Source organism: Melopsittacus undulatus, chromosome 10, assembly GCF_012275295.1.
Source record: "Melopsittacus undulatus isolate bMelUnd1 chromosome 10, bMelUnd1.mat.Z, whole genome shotgun sequence".
Taxonomy (NCBI): Eukaryota; Metazoa; Chordata; class Aves; order Psittaciformes; family Psittaculidae; genus Melopsittacus; species Melopsittacus undulatus.
In genome coordinates, this window is record NC_047536.1 from 3,978,134 (window position 1) to 4,001,280 (window position 23,147).

At 41.7% G+C, this 23,147-nt stretch overlaps 1 protein-coding gene across 6 annotated transcripts in view; it reads right to left on the bottom strand.

Annotated features, from left to right (window-relative positions):
- Nucleotides 1–23,147, bottom strand: part of FBXW11 (F-box and WD repeat domain containing 11) — a 79,395-nt gene that overhangs the window by 50,248 nt on the left and 6,000 nt on the right. The window contains exons 1-2 of one of the 6 annotated variants that reach the window (XM_005144160.4): nt 11,566–11,647; nt 11,208–11,309 (exon numbers count right to left, since the gene is read on the bottom strand). The exons of 1 other annotated variant lie outside the window; for it this stretch is intronic. In XM_005144160.4, the coding sequence (XP_005144217.2) occupies nt 11,208–11,309; nt 11,566–11,625 (162 nt within the window). In that variant the 5' untranslated portion in view covers nt 11,626–11,647. Of the gene's footprint in view, nt 1–11,207; nt 11,310–11,565; nt 11,661–20,568; nt 20,649–23,147 lie in introns of those variants that run through there. 4 more of the 6 variants (XM_034066795.1, XM_034066797.1, XM_031044762.2 and 1 more) reach the window with 4 other exon arrangements.

The window sequence follows — 23,147 nt, forward strand, 5'->3', positions numbered from 1 at the left end:
GATACTGCAGAACAATACAGAAGTCTCTGCAGTGGAGTGATGACAGTCACTCTGCAGCAAGCATCCTGCATTTTTACTATTCAGGTACTGAATCTTTTCAAAGGCATTTGGCCTAATTCTTACTATTTTCCTCCAAAACACGTACTTTTATTAAGCTTGAGAATTTAAGATCAGATTTGCTCTGTAGGGGATTCCTCTGACATTACAGTAAATATTTTCTTGTGGTTTATGCCTTGAATAATTTCCTAGTTCAAGTATCTTCAAAAGCAGACAAATGTCCTATGGCGTTCAGAGTTCAAGTGAGCATTCAAATTCTGCAATCATATAGACAACTTTAAAGATATCCTCACTTGATCCTTAAGTGATTTTTCAAGTGATTTTTCAATTAGCTACTGAATAACTCAGAGAACTTTAAAGTCCACTTTCAGCAGTAACTGTTGTCCTTTCATTTCAATCATTCCATATTTTCTATCAAATTTAAATTGTAATGGCCCACTTAGTACATGGCACTCAACATTTATCAGTCACAACATGCAAAGAAAACTAACTGAAGTGTCCATAGGCGTACCATAAGACGTTTGCATTCACACACTTCATAGTAACTATTTGACAATTTATTTATCAAACTAATATGAAAGACTTGAATAGATGCAAAAAGAAACCCATCAGAAGTGTAGTTTGGATCCTCCATAAGCCTGGTTTTTAATACTGGTATCAAGAATTGTCCGTGAACTTGAGGAATGCAAGAAGTCAGAATTAAAAAGCAGGGTTCAGCTTAACAGCTGAGAGTTTCTACAGACACCAGCACAAAGACACTGAACAGAATTCAGTACTCACAAAGGAAGGGGGAAGGTTGGGATGAAGATGACCTACATGGTTTTTCTAGGGCAACAAAGTCAACTCAAACTTCTCAAGTATCTGAACAATCCACTTGCCCAAAGCACTGGGAGATGATCCTGTGCCACAAAGGAATGTCTTCCCCTTGCAAACCTGACTATTTTGCCATCAAAATACTATGCAAAGTAGTAAGAGCTTTTGGTTACTGTTCCTTCTTTCTTTGCTGTGCCACTTCTTCCATACTTGACAGATGGGTATCAGTTTGCTGTCCTATCCTGAATTCCAACACTTCCTTCAATTTATCTGGATTCTACCACCACTTCAAGGACACAAACCCCAAACTGCACATATGCAAAGACTCCTATGCCACAACATTGAAGACCTACAGAACAACCCACAGGATATAAATAGAGGAGGCCCAGTGCAAGCTGGGAATGACCTGCTCGCTGAGCACCCCAGGAACTTTAAAGAATTAATGTCCCTATGATGCTGACTCAGGAGTGGAACTGTTAGTATCAGTAAAACCATGACTAACACTGGTATTGAGGCTGCTGCTTAAATCCCCACAAGCAAGGGATTAGGTCCTCCTGCCAGAGACATTCCTGACAAGTCTGGCAGTGCTATGTGAAGACACTGCATAAATGTAATTTCAATGACAGTGGGAAATATTTTATTGTATTTTTCCTGTTTCCTTGACAATTCTTCTATGGGAAACATAAGAAATACCTATGAGGAAGAAGACTGTATCAACTATGCCTGGAAGAGACATTTCCTTTTCCTAAGATTTCACTCCCTCCCACCATAAGCCTGGCACTCTTAGAGGGCAGGTAGAGAGCAAGAACCTCACCTAGCAAACTTCTTTGCACCATAAAGGATCAAACAGCAATACCGATCGTCTTTTCCAAAGGAGGCTGAGAAAGCATAAGCACAAAGGAGTGGCTAACAGCTTCTCTCCACTCAAAAGAGGCCATCCTCTGTAGATGCACCATAAGAGGTATCAGGAATAACAGTTCCTGCCCACAACTTGTGAACTATACTAAGCTTAGTGTGATTCTGTTAGCTTTTCTGAGGAACATAAATTTCTGTTTGCAATTACACTCATCTGTTGCAGCTATAAGCAACAGGCTCTGGATTTACCAAGGCAAGGTCTGGTATCATGAGCTGATACGTGAATCCATTGTGAAGAAACATACATGACTCCTTAGGGACGTATTCTTGCCAGTCAGAGACAATAGACTGAGATGTCTAAATGGTACAAGAGAGAAACACGAGCAAGAGGCAGGCTAACAAGTCACCCAAAGGAACAAGGATCTCTATGCTCACGTTACTTTTTCCACATTTGGACATGCCTTCTGCAGCAGACAGCAGCTTAGAAAAGTATCTCTTGAGAGGGAGTTGTATCACCTATCTCTTCTAAGCTCTATCGTAAAGATTATTAAGTAAATGACTAACTTTTGAGCAGCAGCAACTTCAGAAGACAAAAGTGAGAGAACTGCCCACCAACAGCCACAGGTGAAATAACTTGAAAAGCTGGTTAGAAACAGAGCCCAGCTCCTGAAAGAAGTCACTTGTTCTTCTCTTGAAGCTTGGGGGTGGAGTTAATGATCCTCACTGCTCTCTGATAACAGCTAAAAACAACATCCAAGAAAAGCACCCATACGTATGAAGTTGTTTATGGCAGCAAAACCCTTTACCTGCAAGCACAGAGGTCAGTGGTTGGCAGTGCAGGGGGAGGCCACTGCAGGGAACCCCAACCTGTGCTGTGGTTTCACAGGCTACCTTTGGCCTCCCAGCCCACACCACCACTTGCTGCAGCCTTACCCCAGAGCAGAAGGAACACAGCTGGGGCCCTTCCGCAGAAGTCAGTCAGTTCCAAGTGACTGATGCACGTCATGGCTGGGAAAAACCAGGAACCAAAACTTACAGATATTTACTTCATTTGCTACTCTTCTGACACCAGGGAACATGCTTCTGCTCCTCAGCTGAGGAAACTCAAGAGGCACAGCTCAATACTAGCTCACTGCATGAGGTTTAAAGTCATCTAGTATGTAATAGCTCTCTTAGACTTCAAAGTAAACAAGATGAATTCACCCAATAAAGAGAAGGTCTCTCCACTTGCCACTAAGAAAGAACAGGTTTAGTTAATAATTAACGTCATAAAACTGACAGCAGATACACAAAGAATAACTGAAAAAAGTGCTTATCATAACACTTTCCTTCAGACAATAAATCATGCTTAGGAACAAAACAGTCCCTGCGTTTTGCATTGATTTATCCTATTGACGCAGCAACACATCATGGCCACATGGGCACGAAGCCTCGCAAGAAGCTGCTGTCACTTGTGAGTCACATCCAGATACCAGCCCCAGTTATGGGCACTCCATTACCAGAATAACACTGGGATACTAGAGAAGACCAGCATGACAGAGCACTGGAGGAGAAAAGTAACACGAAAGAGGGCAAAAATGCAATGTGACCCTTTGCAAAATACTTGCAATATATGAAACGGACACCAAATTGAGCTGCAGTCCTCAGAGGCTGCAACCCACATATACTAAGAACTAACAAAAAAAAGCTATTATGAGAAACTGTTGGAAAAAAACCCCAAACTGTTACTAATTTTGAGAGGAGACTCCAGCTTCAGCCAGAAGAAACAACAATACTTGGAAGAAGTGCTGCTGCTGAATAGAGGGAAAACTGGACATCTCTGCATCACATCTACAGACTGGGTAATTGAGGCCACCTCCTGTGCAAAACAGCAACAGGCTTACTGCATGGACAAGCTTTCTGTCTCAAAGAAGTCTGTTTAAAATAGAGGGACAAGCACAAGTATTTCAGATACTGGAGGGAACATTCTGTTCCTTTAAAGAAAATGGACTCAAACATGCATTTCTTTTTAATGGACCTGTTGGACTGTTTCCAAAAAGAACTGTAACAGTCCCACTGTTTTGAGGCAAAATACCAGAAAATACATCAAGGAAGTATTTGTAAATTGCTTCAAACCTAACAGAAGCAGTAAAATAGTTGTCTGGCTATGACAACCCATTTTAACAGCTACATAGAAGAACACTTTCAAAAGGATACAGACTACACAGCGACATCATTTTCCCATCCGTGATTTCATGCACTGTAGGGAAAGGTGTCAGCAGAATGCATCTCCTGCACTCATGCTGGTTTAAGAACAGTGCTTCGTGTCTATGTCTGAACTTCTACTGTGAAAAAAGGATCACAAAGTTTTCATGTCAATAAATCAGAACTCTTCCTTTTTAAATGGGATTTTTCCAAGTACAGCTCCCATTGTACTTCCCTCTGCTACCTGAACAGAAACCTCAAACAGGAGAAGCTCAAAATGAGGGAAAAAATAACAAATAGAAACTTAAGCAACTTAATGCTAAATTGTACCTTACCAATAAGTACAAAGATAAAGTACTTCTTTGTGCCTCAGCTCAGCTGTGACAGCACTGAGATTCCTTGCTGCTAACAAGTAATTTCCTTCTCAGGGAAGGCTATTGTAAGGAATATCAAAACCCCAGTGCTCCACAACAGCACTTGCCACTAGCGAATAGCAGGTTCTTCTGAACCATAATAAATTATGAATTGGCCAAGTCAAAAGGCCTTTAAGACCATGTTTTTGTGCAGACAACTTCTAGTTATGAAGAAAAAAAATCAATACAATCCATCTATAAGCAAGAATAACACTGGCAAGAACCAAGTCAATGTCACATTCCCAACATTCGCCCATAACCGGCACACGCAGTGTAAGAATGAAAATGCAGATCAAAGCAAAACTATAGAGGCTGGATACTGCACAGAGCTCTGGGATAAAGGAGAGGTAACGTGAAGAACAGTGTCACAAGCCTAAGGACCACTGGGTGATGGGATGGGAGGAGTCAGGCCAGCTTCAAGCTTGAGAAAGACACTCCATGAATGCTAAGACCTGGCCCATAGATGAACAAGTCAACTTCTTACACTGGAAGCTCTGGAAGTGAGAAGTTTGTTGCTTCTGTAGGGAATCAATGCTCTGCTAAAGCTTCCGAGCTACATACCCCACATGTGAACACGAAAGGAAGAGCATGACACTACATACAATAAAGCTGACAAAGTTGAGGACAATAAGTGATAAGGTGCAGGAAAAAACCACAATGGGATCAGTCAAAGTAAGCAAGAAAAAATAAGCAAGAAAAAACTAAGAGTTTTAGAAGATAGAGATTATGATCCCGGAAAAAAAATATAGTCAAGAGAAACTGGAACTGACTACAAGGAAGAGAGTTGCTTGAGCAGTATTTGGTTACTAGGCTGATTTGATTACAGCTATCTAATAATTCATTCCCCAAGCATTATTTCATCACATCCTACATTATGCAATAATTCAAAGTGTCGTTTGAGTACTTATCTTCTGTTCACATGGAACCTCTTATGCTCCAGTTTACACCCATTGCCCCTTGTCCTGTCACTGGATATCACTGGAAAAAAACTAGCTCCATCATCCTGACACCCACCCTTTACATATCTGTAAACGCTGATGAGGTCACCCCTCAGTCTCCTCCAAGCTAAAGAGACCCAGCTCCCTCAGCCTCTCCTCATAAGGGAGCTGTTCCACTCCCTTCATCATCTCTGTGGCTCTGCGCTGGACTCTTTCAAGCAATTCCCTGTCCTTCTTGAACTGGGGGGCCCAGAACTGGAAGCAATATTCCAGATGCAGCCTCACCAAGGCAGAGTAGAGGGGGAGGAGAACCTCTCTTGCCCTACTCACCACACCCTTTCTAATGCACCCTAGGATGCCATCTGCCTTCTTGGCCACAAGGGCACATTGCTGGCTCATGGTCATCCTCCTATCCACCAGGACCCCCAGGTCCCTTTCCCCTTCACTCCTTTCCAGCAGGTCAACCCCCAACCTGTACTGGTACATGGGGTTGTTCTTCCCCAGATGCAAGACTCTACACTTGCCCTTGTTGAATTTCACCAAGTTTCTCCCTGCCCAACTCTCCAGCCTGTCCAGGTCTCGCTGAATGGCAGCACAGCCTTCTGGTGTGTCAGCCACTGCTCCCAGTTCAGTGTCATCAGTGAACTTGCTGAGGGTACACTCGGTTCCCTCATCCAGGTCCTTGATGAAAATATTAAACAGCACTGGTCCCAGCACTGACCCCTGAGGGACTCCACTGGTCACAGACCTCCAGCTAGATTCTGTGCCATTGACCACAACTCTGCCTTCTTCCTTTCAACCAGTTCTTGATCCACCTCACTACCTGATCGTCAAGCCCACACTTCCTTAGCTTATATATGAGAATGCTGATTAGTCTTCAATCCACACTGAAGATGTTTACTCACAGAGCTAAGAGCTCTGGATGTTTCTCTTTGTATGACAGTGCTGTTGGAGCTATTTCCTAAAGCAGTGTGACAAACTATGTTCAAAACCACTGCTGTGCTTCACAAGGATGAAGCTGTGGAAGGTGATGTATCCACGTTTGCTTTACACAACTGGTAATAGAAGCAACTTCTCTAAACACCTAAGTAAGAGACCAGACTGTTTTTAATCTTGCAATCAATCCGTATCAAAGAGGATGAAAACAGTAGCTATTTGCATCCAAGTATGCTCATAATGGTAAGCTCCTTGGTACAAAGACATTATTAAAGATAGTTAAGTAGTTAAAAGTAAGGCCTGAATCTACAGTAGTTTCAAGTATTGTGAACTGGCATCTCCAATACAACAATAACAACTAATAATAACTGGCAAGGGCTCGATTTCCAAATAACATGACACTGTAATTCAGGATAGAGAGAGCAAGCTTCAAGTACCATTATATTTTTAATACATTTTCTCTTCTCCATTTACTAACAGCTCACAGAATGTGAGCAGCAGCTCACAGAATGCTCATCTACATGCACTAGGAAGGTATCTAGTGCATGACAAAAAGCCCAGAATACAAAACCAGACTAACTGTGGGGAACTGGAAAACTCCCTCCAATCCACTGGCAGCAGAAGGTATTTGCTTAAATGTTACAGCTTGATTTTGGAAGAGCCGCATTAAGTTTTATGATTGCTAACATTATGGAAAGGCAGAAGTAAGCCTAATCTCTGCTTTCTTCTTTTAGATTGATGATAGATTATTCTTGAAGCCTAAATGATAGGAAAAGCACAAAGATACAGCAAGAGCTTCCTGAAGAAATTCTACAAGGCTCCAGATTTAAGACTGGTTTCCACCCCCACCCCTGCCCTTCTTCCTGGTCCCTTCACTGATTACACATACACACAGGGAACAGATAACTCCCAGATACCTTCTGTGAATCACCACAGGGCTTCTTAAACTTCCTATTAATAATCATTATGCTAAGTGAGGTTGCTACAGAAGGAAGATCTCCTGGTGTATCTGCACTACCTCCTTTTACATATGGGCTTACATCTCAGGAAACAACAAAGGGCCTGTCACTGTACCAGAAATCAAACATGGGGAAAAGCACTTCCAAGTTCACCTTTGGGCACTAAGTCACATGCCTGAAAGCAGAGGACTGGTTTTTGTTTTAAATCTCCCACAGATGCTTCTAAAAATCAAAACCTCTTACTCCTGGTTGCAGTTCTACAAAAATCAGATTAAAAGAAAAGTATTTTGGAGCAAAATTTAAATCAAGAGCTCTCTACACCTCACCAAGCAGCACGTCCCACAAGGATCTAGCTGCTCAGGACAGTTATCCTTATTCTCAGGAGGGTGCAGCCAGCAAAAAAGCACAGATCTGCAATACCCTGGTGAAATCCCTTCCTCAGCGACTCTCAAGTGCAACAGGCTGGACACACAAAAGGGGTTCTTGCCACACACTGAGCTCCCTGCAGCGTCAAAGCAGTCCCCCCACTTGAGCAATGGGCCTGTCCTCACAGCAGTGTACTCTTACTAAAACCCATTAACCCTATTAGCTGCTACTATTATATAGTTAAAAATGTTCTGGGGTTGTTAAATCGCTCCAGGCACAGGGAGGAATAAAATCTACACAAATTAACTGGTACTTCAAACATGGTTTTCATGGAAGCTGATGGATCTGTAACATTCCTGAAAACAATATAGGTTTGAAAAGTTTTTTAAACTGACATGTCAATCATAGAACCCCAGATGGGTTTTGGTTGGAAGGGACCTTAAAGCTCATACAGTTCCAAACCCCTGCCATGGGCAGGGACATGTTCTACTGGAGCAGGTTGCTCCCATAACATGCATTAGCTTTAGTTTAATGATATATGACCCCACAGCTGTGTGATAACAGGTTTCCAAAAATCTTGTGTATGAAGCAGTGTGACCTGGATTCAGCAGTAGCAGTCACTTTTGTCCTCCTTAGCAGCTGGTGCAGTGCTGTGTTTTGACTTTCAGCCTGGGAACAGCGCTGATAACACCGATGTTTTTAGTTGGTGCTCAGTAATGTTTAGTCTGACCAAGGACTTTCTCAGTCTCATGATCTGCCAAGGAGGAGGGGAAGCCAGGAGGAAGCAGAGACAGGACACCTGACCCAAACTAGCCAAAGGGGCATTCCATACCACAGCACTTCATGCCCAGTATAGAAACTGGGGGCCAGTTACCTGGAAGGGCTAGACTGATGCTCGGGTCAGGCTGGGTATCTGTTGGTAGGTAGTAAATCATAGAATAGTTAAGGTTGGAAATGACCTTAAGACCATCCAGTTCCACACCCCACCCCCCCCATGGGCAGTTAGTTACACCTCACACTAAACCATGTCACCCAAGGCTCCAATCAGTCCGGCCTTAAACATCGTCAGGGATGGAGCATTCACAACCTCCCTGGGCAACCCATTCCAGTGCCTCACCACCCTAACAGTAAAGAATTTTTTCCTTATATCCAGTCTAAACTTCCCCTGTTTAAGTTTTAACACATTACTCCTTGTCATATCACTACAGTCCCTAATGAATAGTCCCTCACCAGCATCCCTATAGGCCCCCTTCAGATACTGGAAGGCTGCTATGAGGTCTCCACGCAGCCTTCTCTTCTCCAGGCTGAACAGCCCCAGCTTCCTCAGCCTGTCTTCATACGGGATGTGCTCCAGTCCCCTGATAATCCCTGTGGCAAATCCTCATGAGCAGCTGTATTCTCTTCCCTTGTTATTTTCCTTATCATTATTATTATTGGTGGTAGCAGCAGTGTTTTGTGTTATACCTTAGTCACTGGACTGTTCTTAGCCTCTGGGAGTTACACTCTTTCCATTCTCCTTCCCATCCCTCTGGGATAAGGGGGAAGAAGGGGGGGGACGGGACGGGGGGACGAGGACAGTGGGCAAGCAGCTGTGTGGTTCTCAGTTACCAGTTGGGCTTAAACCACAACATGGCACATTCATAGTTTGTATTTTAGCTTGTAATCAATATTATCAACAGAAGTTTGTAATACTTCATAGCAATGTATTCTGCATTAACCAACCTACTACCCAGCCTGCTCTGAGCTTTCTCCTGTTCAATTTACAGTTAACTACTATGTACCTACTAATAGATACTGTAACAGAAAGGAAAAACAAAGTGTTCATAATACATGGGTTTACTAGTACTTCAGTTGAGTATGTAGATTTTTCTGCCTGTAACACTGTTTTAATAAGAAGTTCAGTTGGAAGAAAAAACACCTCAAACAGCCCATTTGCCATGATCAGAAATACCTAAAGAGCCAATTTATAAGAAATTTGGAGCAAAGTTCTGGGATTCATCAATAATGTATCCTTGCAATTCCCAAAGCAGGTATTTTCAGGAACCCGCACCGTGCCAGCAGCAGGGAACCTGACCTTGCAAAGAAGCCCCATAGCCTGATGAGTCTTTTTAATGTTCACTGTGTGTGGGTCCAGGAGCCAGCCCTCCCCAGGGCTTGCAAGTCCCTGAAGCTGAGATCTATACCTACCATTTAAAGGACAGTTATTAACAGCAAAACTGCTCCTATCCTGAAACAGTTCTCAAATTGCTGCATACAGTTGGGCAGAACTCAGAGATTCAAAAGTCAGGGAGAAAGGAAGTAAAAAAGTTAAGCAAGAAAGTGTAGGATTTGACAAGTCCAGATCCACACCAAGGAGCAGCCCCATGGCAACAAAGCTGGATCACATTCACTGCTCAGTCCTCACCAGGGTTCATTAAGGACCCCTGAAACTATTACTGGCCCATGCCAGACTCCATCCAACCTACTCCAACATCACTATCAATCCTACAAACTATAAGCATTGTATTCTCCATTTATACATTAATCTTAGTTCTGTTCCCCCCCCACACAACTTTGACCAGAATTGCAAAATTAGAAACAAGGCATTCAAACAGAAAAACAAGTTTGGATTTTAACAGAAATTTTGAAGAAAATCTGGATTCTGAAACCCAAATTTGTTGGGACTCCAGTGCCCAAACTTTGCAGGCAAGAGGAGATCTTGTGAAATAAATGGTTACTTTAAGGCAAGACACTCAGTGCCTGAACAAAAACAGACTGACTGCAAACAAAATTCTATTTAAGCTTTCATTCACAAAAGCAGTTTAAGTGTTTGTTTGGTACCCATGATAACCTGAACCACTGAGTAACACTCACTAAAATAATTATGTTCTGCTAAAAATGGTACCTTCAGGAACACTTTAGGAAGTGCCACACAATTACTACACAGGTTCTGCTTTTTCTTTCTAAGGTAAATATCCTCAGAGTTCAAAATTGTTAACTGGTACCACAGTCTCCCTTTTACCACTTCCAATCCCTCCCAAACCAGTGAAGAGACAGCAGCAATTCCCCCATCTATAAATTACACAAGCTCAGCTTCAAAGGCTTACTAGAAGAGAAACAACAGAGAACTTGACATTTAGTGGTCTCGATGCAGAGTAAGCCCCCCACCATCCCTTGTTTTTCACTTCTTAAAGGTTAGGAAGTTAACAGAATAACCCAAAGAGCTCCAGATTCCATGCTAACTATTCTGCATTCAAACATGTACAAAGACTGTCACATAAGGCTATAACCAGGATCACACTGAGTAGAAAATAAAAAGCTTATCCTTTCTAAATTACATTACACAAATATCACAGGCTAGTCAGTTCATTGCAGTTCAAGAGAAATGGCAAAAGCTCATTATGTTATCTTTTAAATTAAATGAGAAAGCAAAATGTAGCAGGCAACATGCACAACTATGCTACTTATATCACAACTCAGTAAACAGGCAATAAAACACAACAGCTCACCACCCCCCGCAAGAGCCTACTGTACAGAAAGCCCTCTTAAGATTCACTCCTACAATGCAGTTAAGTAGAAGAGTTCAGAAAAAGGATGCACAAAAAACATTTAGCAGACTTAACAGTTTGATTAAACAGAGTCCTGAGAGTTTAACAAATGTTCAACAGCATACGCATAACATTTACAACAAGAAAGAAGAAAGGCACCTGGAGACATCTGACACTGGGCATGCTCTGCAGGCATCTCAGTGCGCACATGCTCTCTACCAGGTTGGAGCAGCCTAGCCACAAAGACCTTGGCACAGAACACTGCAGGGTGACAAAAAGGAAGGAAGAGAAGAAGCAGTTAGATGCCACAACAAATCACTCAAGGCAGGCAACTCATTAGTATGTTAACGTGGGTACTTATCTATGTTATTTCTACATTCATCACAAGGTTAGTGGCCAAGAGTAAAATAACAACTGAAGATCCTTTTCAGAAAACAAGCCCTCCCTCTGTCCTGTCAAGGATAACCAACTCATCGGCAGCCACTTGGCTTCAGCGCCCAGCTAACATTTAACTTACTACCAGTGGAATCAGAGTTGTTACAGTATGGTCCATCAGTCCAGCAATGCATCCACACATTGCTACCGACAACCGTGGTTCTGCTGCCCAGGGAAGACGCCTTCCTCAGCACACTGGCCTGGCTATAATTGCTGGTGAGGTTTTTACCTGTGCAGTCACCCTCGGGGAAGAGAAGCACAGGAGCTTTTCATTAGGGTGGCATGTCTTTAGAACACAACCTGAAGGAGCTATGGTAATGAAGGTTTGGCACCCCACACTGTCTCAACTTTCTCAACCAATTTGTGCTCATTTATTCTGACAGCAAAGCCAACATTAACTTCTGAGGTTACAGTCTGTGCATTGGGACACTGACAGCCAAAAAAGGTGAGTATTTTTAGAAATGAACACCACCTAAGTTTAAATTGCAAGACCAAGTTCTGTTTAGTCAAAATGCCTGGTCTCCTGATTAAATAAATGGGTCACTAGGGAAAAAGGTTTGTGTTATCAGTTGAGGGTATCCTAAAGCCAAATTATACCCTAACTACATTAATTACTTGTACCACCACCCAAACAACAAAGAACCGAGCTTAACCAGCAGACTCCACACTGCTGACACTACAAGTTAGGGAACATTTGGAAATCCTTTTTGTTCCTTTTCTGAAGCTGAAGAAATGTGATGCAGAGCACTCAAACCCTTTATAGCTCCATGACAGTATTTCACAGTTCCTTTTAAGGACAAAATAGCACATACACTACATAACTACCACATAAAGTTAGGGAGAAGGACTCAATTCCTGACTATCAAGCACTGCACAAACCCAACTCTAAAATTTGGCACAGACTTAGCGATCAATATTTTTCACACAGGCTTCCAATTTAATGTGGGAATTAAACAAATGCCAAATCTTTAAAAGAAAAATCCCACACAGAAAATAATGAAAGTGGAATAACTGGAGGTGAAGACTGAGTGGAAGTGGTTTGCACCAGCAGTGAGGGAAGGAGGGAGCCCAGTGCAACTGAACAGGTTAAGAACTTTTTTTATAAACCTTCTTTCACAGAATCCCAGACTGGTTTGTGTTGGAAGAGACCTTAAAGCTCATCCAGTTCCAACCCCTGCCACAGGCAGGGACACCTTCCACTGGAGCAGCTGCTCCAAGACCCTGTGTCCAACCTGGCCTTGAACACTGCCAGGGATGGGGCAGCCACAGCTTCTCTGGGCACCCTGTGCCAGCGCCTCAGCACCCTCACAGGGAACAGCTTCTGCCTAAGAGCTCAGCTCAGTCTCCCCTCGGGCAGGTTAAAGCCATTCCCCCTTGGTCCTGTTACTACATGACCTTGTAAAAAAAGTCCCTTCACAGATTTCTTGCAGGCCCCTTTAATGTATTTTATTTTATGAATAAAACAAAAGAAAGACTAATATTTTCATTTCTGCATTAAGCTGAAAAATTAAAGCACACCCAGGACCCTAAGGAGCACCAAAACATACTGGAATACTCCCTCTCATCCAGCAAGAAGGTTGTGATTCCATGTAGCTGTTCTGTACTATGCATTTGTCATGTGAAGAGTGGGTGCATACACCTTACATACAGAGGTAAAAATAAACATGTTTATAATATGTTGTATTATTCATTATCAAAATTCCTGTTATTAGAAGTTTCTTATTTAAAGTTTAGCAAAATGTGATTTTTCATTAGCCATCAAGTAATTAATCCAATACATCTGTAAGTACTTTGCAATCATTTCCTTTGATATGTTCTCACCCAAACAGTTGACATTTAGTTCCCAATGCCATCAGGGAAACTAATTTCCTAATTCATTTCAATGAGACACTAAAGAAGTTATTTTTATTTTGAACAAAATATAGGATGTACTATTCAAACCCACTGATCACAATATTGAGGATGCAGGATCTTCTATAGACCATTTTCAGTTCTGCTTCAGAACAAACGTCTATAATTGAAGAAACTTCCTTTCTCATCTCTTTTATTATTTAATCCCATTTGGCACAATGCCTGAATGCTGCTCCTGCAACACTGAACCATCAAAGTTCAGGGCATTGCTGCAGATATGAAGGCCCAAATAGCTTCTTATATTTTTTTTAACATACAGGCCTGGTAGATCATATAGTTCTGCTCATCAGCATCAGTTGGTAAAAATCATTGATCAAGAAACACAACAAACTTCTCTCCCAAGATTCTCATATAAGGCTGACAAAACCGTGTAACGTATCTAATGAATCTACATTTCCAGGAGTCCACAGACTAGAACCTAAAAATCCGTGGTTTAGGTTATGGGACTTGTCATCTTTTAGGTTCTACTTTAGTTAAATAAGCTGAATTTTAGGAACTAAAGAGAAATATGGGTAACTTAACAATTTCTAATTTCATTCAAAAATACATTAGCCACAGAGGCCATATTTCCACGACAAGCTTAAAGCACACAGACCACTTTCCACAGTATTACGAAACCCTGAATAAAAGGGTTTAAAAAAACCACTGGACACTTTACTGTAGCAACAATATTGCACAATAGTGGAAATTAAATACTGCATTCCACTTCACACTGAAACAGGAATGCATAAGTATTTGTGTGCTTCACTGACTTGTTTCTTCTTGACCCTGCTTGCTTATAACTGTCATGAATAAAAACCTAATAGCATACTAAAGATTTCATTTTGGCATAATAAGGGCCTGAAATATGCCTTCACTTCCCTTTAGGCAGGATCCCAGGGAGATACAGCATAATTTAATAGTCTGAGGAAGTGAAGAGGACCAATGGGTATAATAATAAATGCACTTATAAACCAGTATCAACCCCACCAGCAGACCACAGAACCATAGAAGTTAAGATAAGGCCAATCAAAGTTTTTTCCTTAAAATCAGAGTTAAGTTGCAATACAGAGTTTCAATAGGCTCCCATTAAGACAGCTGCATGTTCACCTAAAGCCCTGACTGCAGGGATGGAGGGAGCAGGTCAAAGAGAGGGCTCCATAGCAGCAGGGCAGGGAGTGAACAATGCTGAAAGTCTACAGACAAACATGGAAACCTCATTCTCATCTTTAAATGTTTTATCTTTGAAAATAGGAATGCATTAATTTTATTATTCTATGACTCATTTTAGCTCTATACACCAAGAACTGCTCTGGTGGTCTAGCCTCAGGAATTACATTTCCAGATTTAGGTTTTAAACTTTCAATCTCACATTTAAGAAACCTCTGCAAATGCTTGCATTTACACTCAAATCTATAAATTCTTAGTAATATCAGTAAAAAGGAATATGCTCCAATGTCTTTAAAGCCCAGATGCTAAGAACCAGGTTGGACAGGGCTTCGAGCAACCTGCTCTAGTGGGAAGTGTCCTTATCCATGGCAGGGACTTTGAACTAAATGAGCTTTAAGGCCCCTTCCAGCCCAAACCATTCTGTGACTCTGTGAGCTTCTTATAGAAAAGCACACAGCAGTGTTCTTCCAATAGATTAACTTTGTAGGTGGTAACTTTTACGATAGAGGCACCAAAAGAAAGTTCAACTTTGGACTTTCCATAGGTTTACAGTAATGCTGTTTTGTTAAAGCACCATAAAATGCCCAGAAACTTCTCACTTCAGTGCCTCTGAAATTAAGTTACATCTTAAGGAAGCCCTCATATATACCCCTGAAAAAGAGGCCTCATCCTACAAAACCCACTAAATTGCTCAAGAAATTAATACAGACTCTTTCCTGTGTTCTGACAGAGCTAATACACCTTTGATACCTAGAGACAGAACTACTGCAATGCCATAATTAAGAATGGCAGCACTTCCTTAACCCAACCTTACTTGCTGGAAGTTTTATAAAGTATTCCAATTATGACTTTGGATTTTTTCTCGACATTCATTTTACTCAGACAAGATTTATATTGCTAGATTTGCAGTTTGGGGCATTCTGTTCTAAAGGCAAACACATCCTTGGTTTTGAAAATCAGTTTCTAAGCCTACTCCAAAACAGAGTGGTGAGGGGATGGGGATGGGGGGGGCATTTTAGAATTCCAAAGAAAAATATAATAAAACAAATGAAGGAGCTAATTTACTCCCCTCTTGTTTTTCAAAGAGCAACACTAACTTTATTAATCATATTAGCTCACTCCTCCTGCAATAACTTTCTTGTGCAGTTCATTACAAAATGAAATAGAACTTAGGAGCCTAACAAACCATTCAAGTTCACAAATCCTAAAGCCTGAAATGCATTTCACAACTTCCTTGTGACAAAAACCAGCTGCTCAGTAGGGTTAGTTCAGCCCTCTCCAGAAGCTATCAGAACTGCCTAGCCTGGATTTGGAGACAGCTGAGGTTCTTAATGACTGCTTTGCCTCAGTCTTCACTGCAAATGCTCCTACCACAGCACCCAAGTCTGGGAAAGCAGAGGCAGGGACTGTGACAATGAAGACCTTAGGCCCACTGCAGGAGAGGATCAGGTTTGAGACCATCTTAAGAACCTGAACATGCACAAGTCCACGGGACCTGATGAAATCCATCCACAGGTCCTGAAGGAGCTGGCACATGAAGTTGCTAAGCCAGAAGAGAAGCTGTGTGGAGACCTCACAACAGCCTTCCAGTATCTGAAGGGGGCCTGTAAGGATGCTGGGGAGGGACACTTCATTAAGAACTATAGTGGTAGCACAAGGGGTAACGGGTTAAAATATAAACAGGGGAAGTTTAGACTGGATATAAGGAAGAAATTCTTTACTGTCAGGGTGGTGAGGCACTGGAATGGGTTGCCCAGGGAGGTTGTGAATGCTCCATCCCTGGCAGTGGTCAAGGCCAGATTGGACAGAGCCTTGGGTGATATGGTTTACTGTGAGATGTCTCTGCCCACGGCAGGTGGTTGGAACTGGATGATCTTGAGGTCCTTTCCAATCCAAACTATTCTATGATTCTATGTCCAAAGAGCTATGAATCAAGATTTGGACTGGCAAAAATAAAGGTACAAGCAAAACACTCCAGCCTCCACTCTGAATTCTCTTCAGGTTGTCAGCTGTAAGAAACTCACATGCTATTTATTCAACACTGGTAGTTTACTGTTTAGTTTACTTTGATTTAGGCCTGAACCAACAGATGTGATACTTCTTTCCAATAACACTTAATATTGATGAATGTATGGGTTAACTGTTGTTACTTGAAACCCTCTCTATGGCTGGCAATGAGACACATTGCTTGGTGACTCAGATTTAATGCTGAAAAAAGGGGTATTCTGGAAAGCAAACCTAGACTTAAGGCCAGTACAACCCTTTATGAAATCTATATGCTCCAAAGTCTGTGTTCCAAATTCAGTATCAAGCTCAGATCCTAGTTTCTAAAAAAATCAGCATTAACCACAATAAGACATTAAACCAAACACAAAGCAGTGACATTGTTCAAGGGCCTTCAGTATTATTTTACACTCCGCAGGGAAGAGTTGTCAACTACTCAAACACTATCCCCTTTCACTAGCTGGGATATCACCCAGATCTTACCTGGTGTTTTTACCTTCAGTGATTTATTCAAAGCAGTGACAGGAAGAACAGTGCTGAACCAACCAGATACCGGAACAAGTGGTCTGAATTATTTGCAAGAGGTGGAAAAGTGTCAAAGTACACTATTAAGCATGAGTACTCGATCGGAAATTGTGTGGGGGCATGCATGTAACACAAACCCACGTGTTCTGCAAGTGACAGCCTGGCTTGGCATGGTAACACCTTCACTGTGCTGCATGTTTTGGTACACCATTGAGTATCATTGCTGAGTTACTCAAAACCAAAGAAACAATTTACATCAGACCAATAGCAGTACTTTGTACTCTTCCTATTCTCATTTCAAAACCAAGTTGTCCCTTGAGAGGTGCAGTGTATTCACATGCTCCATACAAGTTTGTTCGGATCAGTGCCATCACATCACTACCTTTTCCACATCCAAAATGCAGCCTCACATCCAGCCTTGAATGTCTGATTTGGAAGGTTGTTCAAGTACCATTCAGGCAGTGTATTTCCAAAATCCATGGAGTTTTACATATGCATTACAGTGTTCTGCCACATGAACAGCTACATCCCCACTTCAAGAAGGTTATCTTGGGGGAAATCTACTCCTACATTTCTGTCCTTCAATGAAAAACAAATGCAAAAGTGAATTGCTCAAAAATAAGTATCCAGAGAGCAGCAAACTCATTTTAACTTGTGAAATGTTTTTGATTATTCCAATAGCTGAGTCATGCTTCCTTTAGGAAAAAACCAAACTACTCAGTTAAGTGATTGCCACTCAATGTTACAACCTTCCAACAGCCATTCAAGATCTGCACGTCAGCTTCTTGCATTTGGGGGGGAAAAAGACTAAGTGAGGAATCAGGAAATTTAAAGCAAGACAAAGGGTAAATAATTTATCAGATAAATTCTCCTCATTACCACACCGTTGTTCTAGATAGGACAAGGAATTCACAGAAGAGTGATCGATAACGCAGTCCCACTCTGCTCCTGAAGATCAAAGTATGCGCTTGCTACAACAAAACAAATGCTACAAAAGGAATATGGGTTCAGTGGAGAAAAGATTAAATGCTTTCTTTGAATATAGTAACAATCTTACTCCATTATAATTTATTCATCAGGATAAGACTCGTGAGATGCAGTAGCTTGCTTCCAGGAAGACACAAAAGACTAGGATGAAAATCCTGATACATTTATATAAGTCACTCTGAATGCTACCTGAAATCATCTACATTACCCAAAATACACAGTATTTAGACTAAGCCTTGCTTCCTTCATGTACAAACACACCAATTCCCAGAGTTTCAAAATTGGAAGTGTGACAGTGCTTTCTGCATTAACATATCCTGGGACAAACAGAAAAAAGGCTATTTCAAAAGAAAAACATCTTTCCTATGCTCTTCCGCAGTGGGAACAGAGGTGTTACATACATCTATGGACAGCAACACAGCTGCTCATGGTGCATCACGATGGAGGGTGGGATGGGAGGGGAATAGAAAAAAAGAGAAAAATGAAAAGAGACCTAGCATTGCCAACTGAAATAGCAGAAATTTTGAGTAAACAAGTTAAACACTTTAAAAAAGGTAGCTGAAACTGGCCTAAGATGTTAAAAGTTGTCTTAAAAACTTAATATGGAAAAGAGTCTAAGAATGAGGTCTAACAATCTAAAACTAGTATTAACACCATCTAAAAAAAACCTAGTCTAGACAAGGCAGTGTGCACTTTAACTTGACAAGTTCAAACGCACACAAAGCCTGGCTTAGCACATTATAACATGGTAGTTGCACATTCAGGGCCTGTGCATCAAATGCTGCAGAGGAATAGTTATGTAGCCTTTGACAGCCAACTTACATTTTACTTTTTGAAATGAAAGATTCAAAACCTGAGCAAGAATTAAGCCTCCAACCTGCATATACTCACACTCGAGTTCAACTTGCTCTTTCCTACTGCCTTTGATAGGCCTGTTTCATACTTCAAATAGCAGTATTAAAATCATAACATCAAGGATCTTAATCAGCAGGAGCACACATTTATGCTTCCTCTTCCCCTCCCACCCCCCTCCAGTGTATTTTAAATTATTTCCTCTTTTCAGTTTCCATCATTCAAGAATGCCAAGTTCACTTCTGCCTCCCCACTCGCTCAGTTTAGAAAAAGGCACACCCTGAACAGCAAATAATCCACAGGAAGATGTTATTCTGCAGTGTTAACTCCAAGATGAGTCTCATGGGTGTGGGTAACAACTTCAGCTTCTTATTAGATGGGACTGCAAGAAATGTGTCAGACTGAGGTTAATAACTATTTCCCTTTGATTTTCCATCAGATTCTTTTTAAAGAGTTATACTAAAAAAGCATGCCCCAGGCTTCTCCACCCTAACCAAACAAAATTCAAGTACTCAGAGAATCAAACCAGGACACAACATCGCTCTGTGCGTAATTCATTCATTACAAATGTACTCATCAATTACATTCAAGTATCAGTTTGTCACAAAACACCACACCAGCAAAACAAATGCAGAGCTAAAACAAGACGGTGAGATCAACAGCACCTATAGGAGTATCTTCTACAGTAAATATTGAGGCCTTAACATTTGCTTTAATAGCTGTCTACAAAAGAGAACTCAAGCAGCTGTGTTATGGCTATTAATATCAAAAGGGATTGAGGCATACTGCTTCATACTATCTTTAAGAATAAGTTGTCATGTTCCTTAGAGCACTAACTTACAATAAAGCTGGGTGTTAGGAGAGGTGCAGGTCTCCCATTCACAACAGGTATATAACTTGCATGACTTCATTTCCCTATCAGACAGGAACTCAACCTTCCTTCCTATCACACACAAATATCCTCCCAACTTGTCTTTCAGATAATGTGTTGTAACCTTTTACAGTCATCCCAAAATACAACCACACTCCCCTACTCCAAAATAAACTTCAAAGCTTCTTTTGCAAACGACGCCTTACACCTGGCTCAGCTATGATTTGATACCAGCTAAGAACAGAACTTTAGGTTGAAACCTCATGGAGGATTGAAAAGGCTGACTCCAGTGCTGCCCATGACAGAATTTCAAGCATCATTTCAGCAGAATAAAAGTTACTGGAATTTGTACTATGAACTAGACAAGTTCTCTACGTTTGTGATGAACTCAGCAGAGGACATGGCTAGAAAGCAGAGCAGATGGCTATTACTTTCCTGAACTCAAGTGAGAAGTTCACTGAAGTCACTGGTAGGACTGCTTTCTCCTTTCAGAAGCAGGATTTGTGAGCCACTTGCTTGCCCTTGTACCTGCAGGTACGGCTTTCCATCTCCACAGAAGGCAAGTTTACCTTCGATCCCTATGTCTGCTTTTCACAGTAGATATGTCATTTCCTAACAAGCTGCATGCATTTTTACTGAATATGCCTTTTCTTTCTCTAAGCTCAGGAGCTAACATGGTGTCTTCTAACGCTTTAGGGACATTAAGCAGTTAAAGCAAGATACTGAATTTGCGGACAAACTCATCTAAGCAGAAGCAGCAAGATATAGTACAGGGTGACTTCTTACCTGAAACTTTGTTTCTGCGCTTCAGATCCACCAATCCACAATGAAAGGGGATTCGAATGGGTTTTCCTTCTCAGACTTGTCTGTTAAAAGAGAGCAGCCAATCATCTTCAGCTTGGTGTATCTACTCCTTTCTTGAACGAAATCCAAATTATGTACTCCTAATGCTGTTAGAGAGACAAGGCAGCCTGGGCACCTTACCACTCCGTAACAACTACGTTAGTGGGGACATCGGATTGGTGGATCTAAGACAAAGAAACAGATTGACAGACAAGAACTTGCTCTATACCCTGCCCTGGATCACCCATGCACAAGTGTTTTGGGACTGCAGTTCACAAAGATCAAGGAAGATGAGAAGAGACTACAAGGCAAGTAACAACACAAATGCTAAAGCTTTGAGCAGCTTACACCTCACAAGCTTGCTCCATGAACTGCCAGAACAGTAACGCACAGTCCAATAGAGTTCTCAGACTTTGCCATATGCATGCTCTACTGCAATGATTATTTCCGTTTCCAGACTCAAGATGATGTGACTTGCCTTATGGTTCTGTAGCACAAAGATGGAGTCTTCAAGACACTTATGATCTGAATGACAGCACTGAATTCAGTAAATTTTCAGTATCACTGTGTCTCTGGAAAACAACCTGGAACTAGAAGAGAGTAAGCCAAGGCATGCTACCCGAGACAGGAAAAAGCTGCCTCTTGCTGAGCAAGATGATAAAAGGCCTTCATCCAGTACTTTTAGCAGCACACTGAAGGGTACAAGTGACTCATTTAAAACAGCTTTAACAGTAACACCTTAGAGAAGATGGAGTCCCCAGAAATCTCACACTATGTGTGTAACCAAACACCAGAGACCAGATTTGTACCTGCCAGTCAGATCTTCAAAAGGTTGAGATATGGTCTACAGAACTTCTCCGAACAGCAGTCAGAAGCAATAGCAATGTTTTCTAGTACATAATGCTGCAACATCCACAGAAGAACATGCCACGGCTGCCTCCCCAACCCCTCTGGAGAGCTGACCCAAGTGTTCTTCAGCCTCCACTGTGCCCCACGTCTCAAAGCACCAGCAGCTCAGAGAAGGAAGAAACTGCCACTGCTCACAGCTGTGCCAAGAAACTCTCTTGATGAGGACAGTCAAGTCTCTTGACTGCCCAGAGCTACCCAAAGAACAAAGCATCTTTATCCTGAGGGGTTTTATGCTTTTCTACCACTGGTAAAGCAATGGTTGGTAAGAGGGTGGCATTTCAAGGACAAAGCAGCACTGTAAGTCTGATACCATGTCCAATCTATGATTTTAAAGGCTGCCAAGTAAGTGGTGAGATGTCAAGGCCTATGACTCAGTTTTAAGAGTACAGTATAGCTCGGTCAGAAGCCACCTATCAAAATTACATAAATGTTCTGATTTGCTCAGTCACAACAGAGCCAGTGGGGTGTTGGAAGGAGAGGCCCTTCACCGTGAAGGCATCCTCAGAAGTATTTGCAAGTGTTACAGCACAGGTCTGATTTTTGCCTCGAGAAGGACTGGTGCGATGGAGACAGCCTGAGTATCAAGTGGGCTAGTCCTTCACTGCCCAAGTAGAATGGTGTAAAAGATTCTCTATCAAACATGAGCTGTAATTGTAACTTGGTAAGGTTCACAAACAGATTCCAAATACAGATTTTCAAAGAGCTGCTGTATTTTTGTCTGAGATCTTTAAATTAGCTTGACTGAAAAGGACAGAAGATGTGAACCCAGCCCCATCGTGCAAGCCACTCTGAAATCCAAACATATGCCTCACAAACAGGCAAGCAGCACAAGTTGTCACAACTTCTTCTGCATCAAAATTCCATATTCAAGAACTGCTCAGAAGGATGAAACTGAGAATGCAGCCCCACAACTCATGACACTGAATATATAGTTGCGATTCTCCTCCAAGTCAATGAGGAAAACAAAATCTTGCAGCATTGCCACAGCCAAAAGTTGGCCTGAAAAGCTTTTCTTCCACCAGTTTATCAGACAGCACATCGGTCCCTATTCCTAGCAAGTAGATACCAACACATACCCTACAAACTTCTGTCTGTATTCATACAAATAACAGGCCTGAGAAGCTGAACTAGTCTGTGATCCCCAATAAAAATGTTAATTTCCTGGGGTAGAAGCACAAGGATGCAAGTCCTGAGGGGACCTGGATTAAGAAAGCCATGAAGAAACAACACACCTTCGATCATCCCTGTTGCTAACGTAGCCTGCATGAGAAGCAAATTAAGCTTCCAAAAGATTCAGCAGGTTTTTGTTGTTAAAACACAATGATGTTGCATTATTTTTGCCTTCTCTGGCCTTGGTTGGGCACTACTTGTACTGGGGAATGTGTGGAAGTAGTACAGGAAAACAGAGTAGGCTGTCAGATGTCACACCACTGAGCTCAGAAATACACCGAGAGGCTGGGGAAGGAAGGGATTTTCCAGAAAAAGTGGATTTTCTGTGAATAATGAAGCACTATCAATACCATGAAAATCAAACCGAGAAATCAGATTATACAGCAACATAAACAGTGGCATTAGTTAGAAAGAAGATATTGCCAGAGAAGAAAAAAAACCTG